The sequence below is a fragment of the Anolis sagrei genome, chromosome X (genome assembly GCF_037176765.1).
Source record: "Anolis sagrei isolate rAnoSag1 chromosome X, rAnoSag1.mat, whole genome shotgun sequence".
Lineage (NCBI taxonomy): Eukaryota > Metazoa > Chordata > Lepidosauria > Squamata > Dactyloidae > Anolis > Anolis sagrei.
In genome coordinates, this window is record NC_090034.1 from 3,980,176 (window position 1) to 3,989,874 (window position 9,699).

The 9,699-nt window shown below is 45.0% G+C and overlaps 1 protein-coding gene across 2 annotated transcripts in view; it reads left to right on the plus strand.

The window, feature by feature from the left end:
* LOC132780018 (dual specificity mitogen-activated protein kinase kinase 3-like) overlaps positions 1 to 9,699 on the plus strand; it is a 99,554-nt gene that overhangs the window by 68,576 nt on the left and 21,279 nt on the right. For both annotated transcript variants that reach the window (XM_067473337.1, XM_067473336.1), the window contains exons 4-7: positions 2,051 to 2,099; positions 5,672 to 5,785; positions 7,320 to 7,439; positions 9,576 to 9,692. In XM_067473337.1, coding sequence (XP_067329438.1) covers positions 2,051 to 2,099; positions 5,672 to 5,785; positions 7,320 to 7,439; positions 9,576 to 9,692 — 400 coding nt within the window. The remainder of the gene's footprint in view (positions 1 to 2,050; positions 2,100 to 5,671; positions 5,786 to 7,319; positions 7,440 to 9,575; positions 9,693 to 9,699) is intronic.

The window sequence follows — 9,699 nt, forward strand, 5'->3', positions numbered from 1 at the left end:
TGGTCCCATATCCATTTCTTCAGCTTCCTTCTGAAGGAGAGGAGGGATGTTGACGACCTAATTTCACAGGCGAGGGGCCACCACTGAGAAGGCCCTGTCTCTCGTCCCCACCAGCCTCACTTGTGATAAAGGTGGGGCCGAGAGCAGGGCCTCCCCAGAGGATCTTAAACTCCGTGGTGGGACATAGAAGGAGATACGTTCGGACAAGTACACTGGTTGCCATGGCAGCCATGAAGTCCTGAGCCGCACCTGATAAGGAGGTCTCGGCGTGCACATTGAAATCTCCCAGCACCAAAAGGCGCTGAGAATTCAACGCCATGTCCGAGATCACTCCTGCTAGCTCAGGTAGGGAGACTGTAGTGCAGCGGGGTGGTCGGTACGCTAACAGAATCCCTATCCTGTCCCGTTCTCCTATCCTGATGCTGACACACTCAAAGATGATTGAGGGATGGGGCACCTGATCAGGGGGATAACGTCCTTATAGACCACCGCAACTCCTCCTCCCCATCTTGTGATGTTTCTAATAATAATAATAATAATAATAATAATAATAATAATAATAGCAACAACTTGGGAAGTGTCCGACATGTGATCCAATACAACAGCCAGCACAGTGTCTGCTGTGGACTCATCTTATTTATTCATTTCGGTCATTTCTACCCCGCCTTTCTCACCCCCGAGGGGGGACTCAAGGCAGCTTACATCCGGCACAATTCGATGCCCACAATTACAATAAAAATGCAATAGCAATAACACAATAGATTAAAAACAGACAATTAATACAGTACAATACAACACAATACAATATCAACTAAAACGGCTCTATAGCCCGCGTTCATCGTGTTCTAAAATCCGTCAAATCCGTTTACAATTGCCATAGTCCTTTCCAACTCTAGTCATTATTACCTTGTTACCCTGCCAGACTACCCAAATGCTTGGTCCCATATCCATTTCTTCAGCTTCCTTCTGAAGGAGAGGAGGGATGTTGACGACCTAATTTCACAGGCGAGGGGCCACCACTGAGAAGGCCCTGTCTCTCGTCCCCACCAGCCTCACTTGTGATAAAGGTGGGGCCGAGAGCAGGGCCTCCCCAGAGGATCTTAAACTCCGTGGTGGGACATAGAAGGAGATACGTTCGGACAAGTACACTGGTCGCCACGGCGGCCATGAAGTCCTGAGCCGCACCTGATAAGGAGGTCTCGGCATGCACATTGAAATCTCCCAGCACCAAAAGGCGCTGAGAATTCAACGCCATGTCCGAGATCACTCCTGCTAGCTCAGGTAGGGAGACTGTAGTGCAGCGGGGTGGTCGGTACACTAACAGAATCCCTATCCTGACCCGGTCTCCTACCCTGATGCCGACACACTCAAAGGAAGATGATTGAGGGATGGGGCACCTGATCAGGGGGATAACGTCCTTATAGACCACCACAACTCCTCCTCCCCATCTTGTGATGTTTCTAATAATAATAATAATAATAATAATAGCAACAACTTGGGAAGTGTCTGACGTGTGATCCAAACTAACAGCCAGCACAGCGTCTGCTGTGGACTCACCTTGTGATGTAATAAATACTAATAAGAATAAAAACAACAACAACTTTATTTATACCCCGCCTCCATCTCCCCCAAGGGGACTCAGGGCGGCTTACATAAGGCCACACCCACAATACAGTAAAACACAATATAAACACAAATACACAACAAAAATAAATTACATAAGATGCAAAACCAATATAAGTAAACAACACAACAGCACAAAATCAAACAGTAAAACACTTAACGCCAAACCCTAGCTTCGTAGAACGAATACTAAGCCATAATTTCCTGGAAACAATAGTTGCTCGGTTTTGGACTAAACAGAACATTTACTTAATGGTATAGTTGTTTGACAACAGGGTTAGTGGTGGTTCTTTGGGTCTGATAGTTCATGAAAACGAATCATGTCTTCACTTTGCTGTTTGTTTCCTCGATCCCTGTGCAAAGCTGAACCCCGAACGAAATCTTGAACGGTGGTGTCAATAAGTCTTTCGTTTTGTTTCCTTTGCAGGCCTCCCAGGAACTTGGATTCCCGGACTTTTATTACCGTTGGTGAGAAAGTATGTTGCTGTTGTTTGTTTTCTTGATTGCTACTTATATATATTAATTTATTTACAATATTTATATTCCGCCCTTGTCATCCCGCATAAGCAGTACCACAGAGGCTATTTAATTTTCCAGCTCCATGAGGGTATCCTTCAAATTCCGGCCACCGGGGGAGCTGTCGCTTCACCGTCCACTTGTGACACTGATGGAGTACTTCCTCATTCTTCTGCATGCTGCTGGAGAGTTTTATGGCGTCGTAAATTAGTTAAATTAGCCTCCCCGCATAAGTGGTACACAGAGACTATATAATTTTTCAGCTCCTTGAGGGTATGCTTCAAATTCCGGCCACCGGGCGATCTGTCGCATCACTGTCCACTTGTGACACCGATGGAGTACTTCCTCATTCTTTTGCACACCGCTGGAGAGTTTTATGGCATCATAAATTAGTTAAATTAGCCTCCCCGCATAAGCGGTACCACAGAGGCTATTTAATTTTCCAAATCCATGAGGGTATACTTCAAATTCCGGCCACCGGGGGAGCTATCGCATCACTGTTCACTCGTGACACTGATGGGGTACTTCCTCATTCTTTTGCACGCTGCTGGACAGTTTTATGGCGATGTAAGTTAGTTAAATTAGCCTCCCCGCATAAGCGGTACCACAGAGGCTATTTAATTTTCCAGCTCCATGAGCGTATGCTTCGAATTCCGGCCACCAGGGGAGCTGTCGCTTCACTGTCCACTTGTGACACCAATGGAGTACTTCCTCATTCTTTTGCACGGTGCTGGAGATTTTTATGGCGTCATAAATAAGTTAAATTAGCCTCTCCGAATAAGCGGTACCACAGAGGCTATTTAATTTTCCACCTCCATGAGGGTATGCTTCAAATTCCGGCCACCGGGGGAGCTTTTGCATCACTGTCCACTTGTGACACTGATGGAGTACTTCCTCATTCTTTTGCACGCTGTTAGAGAGTTTTATGGCGTCATAAATTAGACTCCCCGCATAAGCGATACCACAGAGGCTATTTAACTGTCCAGCTTCATGAGGGTATGCTTCGAATTCTGGCCACCAGGGGAGCTGTCACATCACTTTCCATTTGTCACACTGATGGAGTACTTCCTCATTCTTTTGCACGCTGCTGGAGATTTGTATGGCATCGTAAATTAGTTAAATTAGCCTCCCCACATAAAGCAGTACCTAAATTTCCTACTTGAGAGATGCAACTGTCTTTCGGGCTGCAAAGGTTGACAGCAAGCTAGACAAATGGTCGGGAGCTTACTCCAACCTGGGCTGGCTTTGAACTCATGACCTTTTGGTCAGTGGTGATTTTGATGCAGCTGACTCTGAACCAGCTGCGCCATAACCCAGGTGTATATCCCATTAGCCATGTTGGCTGGGGGATTCTGGGAGTAATAGTCCCCAAAGTATGATGCCTTCGCTTTGCAACCCCCCTCCCTTTTCCCCCAGGCTCTCCTATTACTCTTTTGTAATTTTTCCATTGGTCTCGTAGTGACCTGGCATGGAAAGGGCGCTTGCAAATCATGTCCAGAAATAGCCGTCGGCTCTCGGGTTCTCTTGTTACTCGCCGTCCCTGGAGCTTCCCGTTTGCGAGGGCTAAGAATAGAGGACTTCGTTTTGCAAGCGGTAGAGCCCATTGGCTCACTTGTCGGTCCTCCGGATGTTTTAGGCTTTGGATCCCTGAATCCCTGGACCGGTGGCCAAGCTGGCTGCGATTTATTGGAGCCAAAATACTTACAAGATCAAAGTTTGGCAACCCTCTAGGAGTCCTAGGATGCATCTAGATACCATAGATAGATAGATAGATAGAGAAAGAGAGAAAGAGAGAGAGAGAGAGAGAGATGATAGATAGATAGATAGATAGATAGATAGATAGATAGATAGGAAGGAGAGAGAGAGATGATGGATGGATAGATAGGAAGGAGAGAGAGAGGGATGATGGATGGATGGATGGATGGATGGATGGATAGGTAGATAGATAGATAGATAGATAGATAGATAGATAGATAGGAAGAAGGAGAGAGATGATGGATGATGGATGGATAGGTAGATAGGAAGAAGGAGAGAGAGAGAGATGATGGATGGATAGATAGATAGGAAGGAGAGAGAGAGATGATGATGGATGGATGGATATATAGGAAGAAGGAGAGAGAGAGATGATGGATGGATGAATGGATGGATGGATAGATAGGAAGGAGGAGAGAGAGAGAGATGATGGATGGATGGATGGATAGATGGATGGATGGATGGATGGATGGATAGATAGGAAGAAGGAGAGAGAGAGATGATGGATGGATGGATGGATGGATGGATGGATGGATGGATAGATAGGAAGAAGGAGAGAGAGAGAGATGATGGATGGATGGATAGATGGATGGATGGATGGATAGATAGGTAGGAAGAAGGAGAGAGAGAGAGATGATGGATAGATAGATAGATAGGAGAGAGAGATGATGGATGGATGGATAGATAGATAGGAGAGAGAGAGATGATGGATGGATGGATGGATAGATAGATAAATAGATAGGAAGAAGGAGAGAGAGAGATGATGGATGGATAGATAGATAGGAAGGAGAGTGAGTGTTGGATGGATGGATGGATAGATAGGAAGAAGGAGAGAGAGAGATGATGGATGGATGGATGGATGGATGGATAGGTAGATAGGAAGAAGGGGAGAGAGAGAGAGAGATAGATGATGGATGGATAGATAGATCTTGTAGTTTGTCTGCGTGATCCTCTTCTTATTCTCTTCTCCTTCTTATTAATTGTTCATGCTCATGTTTTCTTCCTTTCTGTTGAAATTGTTCACATGCTTATTATTTATTTATTTATTTATGTAAAACTTTTCTATCCCGATCTTCTCACCTCCATAGAGGGACTCAGACTGGCTTACAGCAAGGATTCAATGCTACTAATACAAGTTAAAACATCATACAACAATACAAGATTAAAACACATATAGATAAAATACATATATACCAAATTGCCAAGGTAAAATCATGTTCAACTCAGTACGCATATGTGGTCGCTCACTTTGGTCTGTAACCAGTCTCAGCCATTATTCTGGGAATGCTTCTTTCCATAACCAGGGTTTCACTAGCCTCCTGAAGGACAAGAGGGAGAGGTCAGATCTAATCTCGCTCGGGAGAGAGTTCCATAGCTGAGGGGCCACCACAGAGAAGGTCCTGTCTCTCGTTCCCACCAAACGCACTTGTGAAGGTGGTGGGACCGAGAGCAGGGCCTCTCCGGAAGATCTTAACGTCCTTGATGGTTCATAGGGGAGATTATGTTGGGAATATGTGCTTCCTGTGGATTTCAATGGCTTCTCTATGTGGTCGGACAAAGTGGTGGTCAGAACGGTCCACCATTTCGGTGTTCTCAAATATTCTGTGTTCTTTAGATCGTAGAATAACAGATTTGGAAGAGACCACATGGGCCATCTGGTCCATCCACTTGCCATGCAGGAGAAGCACAATTAAAGTATCCCTGACAGGTGGCCATCCAAATGGTTTGTGTGTGTGTGTGTTGGTATTTCATGTTGTCATTTGTCTCTCCCAACCAACAGAACTTCGAAGTGGAGGCGGATGACTTGGTGAGCATCGCTGAGCTAGGAAGAGGGGCCTACGGAGTGGTGGAGAAAGTCTACCACGCGCAGAGCGACACTACTATGGCTGTGAAGGTAAGCGCACTCTCGAACGCAACACAATGTTCCATCTGTGTTGGAAATAGAACCTTGTACAAGCCTCTTATACTAGTTACTTGTTATGTATATAATTGTGATTAGTTACTATATTGTATGTATATATGCAGTTTTCCCGTAACTCTATGTTGTTTGAGGTTGTGGGAGGGACCTCAGACCATGTGACCAGATTTGGGATTATTTGTTTGAGGATCGGGACATCCATAGGGAGACCAAGGGCCTTGTTTATAAAGCCATTGTCCTCCCAACCCTGCTGTGAAACGTGGACTGTCTACAGGCGTCAGACGCAACTTAGTTACTATATTTGTTGGAGTGTTTGAGGATCGTTGCATCCGTAGGGAGACCAAGGACCTTGTTTATAAAGCCATTTTCCTCCCAACCCTGCTGTGAACGTGGACTGTCTACAGGCGTCAGACACAGCTTAGTTATTATATTGTATGTATATATTGATACACATTTTTCCTGTAACTCTGTGTTGTTTGAGGTTGTGGGAGGGACTGCAGACCATGTGACCAGATTTGGGACTATTTGTTGGAGTGTTTGAGGATCGTTGCATCCGTAGGGAGACCAAGGGCCTTGTCTATAAAGCCATTGTCCTCCCAACCCTGCTGTGAAACGTGGACTGTCTACAGGCGTCAGACTCAACTTAGTTACTATATTTGTTGGAGTGTTTGAGGATCGTTGCATCCGTAGGGAGACCAAGGGCTTTGTTTATAAAGCCATTGTCCTCCCAACCCTGCTGTGAAACGTGGACTGTCTACAGGCGTCAGACTCAACTTAGCTACTATATTTGTTGGAGTGTTTGAGGATCGTTGCATCCGTAGGGAGACCAAGGGCCTTGTTTATAAAGCCATTGTCCTCCCAACCCTGCTGTGAAACGTGGACTGTCTATAGGCATCAGACTCAACTTAGTTACTATATTTGTTGGAGTGTTTGAGGATCGTTGCATCCGTAGGGAGACCAAGGGCCTTGTTTATAAAGCCATTGTCCTCCCAACCCTGCTGTGAAACGTGGACTGTCTACAGGCGTCAGACGCAACTTAGTTACTATATTTGTTGGAGTGTTTGAGGATCGTTGCATCCGTAGGGAGACCAAGGGCTTTGTTTATAAAGCCATTGTCCTCCCAACCCTGCTGTGAAACGTGGACTGTCTACAGGCCTTAGTTACTATATTGTATGTATATATTGATATGCAGTTTTCCCGTAACTCTATGTTGTTTGAGGTTGTGGGGGGGACTGCAGACCATGTGACCAGATTTGGGACTATTTGTTGGAGTGTTTGTGGATTGGGACATCCGTAGGGAGACCAAGGGCCTTGTTTATAAAGCCATTGTCCTCCTAACCTTCTATACGCCTGTGAAACGTGGACTGTGTACAGGCGTCAGGCGCAACTCCTGGAACGATTCCATCAGTGCTGCCTCCAAATAAAAATCTTACAACTCCCACAGCCAAGAAAGTCTGGAGAGGTCTTGCATTTTGGGATTCTTTAATCATTCCATTTTTACTTCCTACAGAGAATCCGAGCGACTGTGAACACTCAAGAGCAGAAGAGGCTGCTCATGGACTTGGACATTTCCATGCGGACAGTCGACTGCTTTTATACCGTCACTTTCTACGGAGCCCTTTTCAGAGAGGTAGGCAGAGAAGACCCAGAATGGTGTGGGATTTTCATAGAACCAATACTCCGAAATGCCAAAACTTCTTTCCTTAAGCACAGTGCCAAGGACCATATTTCTGTTTTCCATATCCTCCTCCTTCTTCCCTTGAGAAAGAAGTTCCGAAGTGACCAGACTGCTCCATTGTCAATCTAACACTCTCCATAGTTACACCATCTCTTTCCTTCCCATGGAGCAGAGCATATTGGGTGGAACAGACTCCTCAGGTCTGCCACACTTTGAGCATTATTAGACTGAGTCTTTTATAGGAATATTCTGCTGACGTCGTCCCAAAGTTGTAAATTGACGTCTTCCATCCTGGCTCCATCTCGGTTTCCTGACCAGATGTTGATCTTCTTGGTTGGTGTTGACAAACACAAGGCTTGTGTTGACTTCTCAACATTGTAAACATTTCTGTTATCACTGTCCCAATTCTTATCAGAGTTTACTTTTCAGCTCTTATTAGCAACTTTTAATTACAGTCCAGCAAGCAGTTAGTAAGTCATTGCAGGCCTGATGTTGACCATGATCTTCTTGATTGGTGTTGACAAACACAAGGCTTGTGTTGACTTCTTAACATTGTAAACATTTCTGTTATCATTGTGCCAATTCTTATCAGAGTTTACTTTTCAGCTCATATTAGCAACTTTTAATTACAGTCCAGCAAGCAGGTAGTAAGTCATTGCAGGCCTGGTGTTGACAAACACAAGGCTTGCTTTGACTTTCTTCTTAACATAAGGAATGCTGCAAACATTTCCTTAAGTTAGAATCATAGAATCCTAGAGTTGGATGAGACCTAATGGGCCATCCAGTCCAACCCCATTCTGCCAAGAATGTAGAGAAGACCCAGAATGGTGTGGGATTTGCATAGAATCAAAACTCCGAAATGCCAAAACTTCTTTCCCTAAGCACAATGCCAAGGACCAGATCTCTGTTTTCCATATAGCAGAACCTGACTCCCTGCACAAAATCCAAGACTCCAAAATGCACTCCTTCTTCTTCCCTTGAGAAAGAAGTCCCAAAGTGACCAGACTGCTCCCTTGCAAATCTAACACTCTCCATAGTTACACCATCTCTCTCCTTCCCATGGAGCAGAGCATAGCGAGTGGAACAGACTCCTCAGGTCTGCCACACTTTGAGCATTATTAGACTGAGTCTTTTATAGGAATATTCTGCTGACGTTGTCCCAAAGTTGTAAATTAATGATAGATGTCTTCCATCCTGGCTCCATCTCAGTTTCCTGGCCAGATGTTGATTTTCTTGATTAGTGTTGACAAACACAAGGCTTGTGTTGACTTCTTAACATTGTAAACATTTCTGTTATCACTGACCCAATTCTTACCAGAGTTTACTTTTCAGCTCTTATTAGCAACTTTTAATTACAGTCCACCAACCAGGTAGTCAGTGCAGGCCTGGTGTTGACCAACACAAGGGTTGTGTTGACTTCCTTCTTAACGTAAGGAATGTTGCAAACATTTCCTTAACATAGAATCATAGAATCCTAGAGTTGGAAGACACCTCCTGGGCCATCCAGTCCAACCCCATTCTGCCAAGAAGCAGGAAAACTGCATTCAAAGCACCCCGACAGATGGCCATCCAGCCTCTGTTTAAAAGCTTCCAAAGAAGGAGCCTCCACCACACTCCGGGGCAGAGAGTTCCACTGCTGAACGGCTCTCACAGTCAGGAAGTTCTTCCTGATGTTCAGGTGGAATCTCCTTTCTTGTAATTTGAAGCCATTGCTCCCTTGTGTCCTAGTCTCCAGGGGAGCAGAAAACAAGCTTGCTCCCTCCTCCCTGTGACTTCCTCTCACATATTTATACACGGCTATCATATCTCCTCTCAGCCTTCTCTTCTTCAGGCTAAACATGCCCAGCTCCTTAAGCCGCTCCTCATAGGGCTTGTTCTCCAGACCCTTGATCACTTGAGTCGCTCTCCTCTGGACACATTCCAGCTTGTCAATATCTCTCTTGAATTGTGGTGCCCAGAATTAGATACAATATTAAATTTTTGTGACACATTAACCCATAAATGTGGATGATCGACTGTTTTCTCAATCATTGTAGTTAAGCAATAATGTGTTGTCTCTCTTTCTCTTCGCCTTGTCCTTGTTTTCAGGGCGATGTCTGGATCTGCATGGAGCTCATGGATACGTCCCTAGATAAGTTTTATAAGAAAGTCTTGGAAAAGAAGAAAACCATCCCTGAAGATATCCTGGGGAAAATCGCCGTCTCGGTGAGTT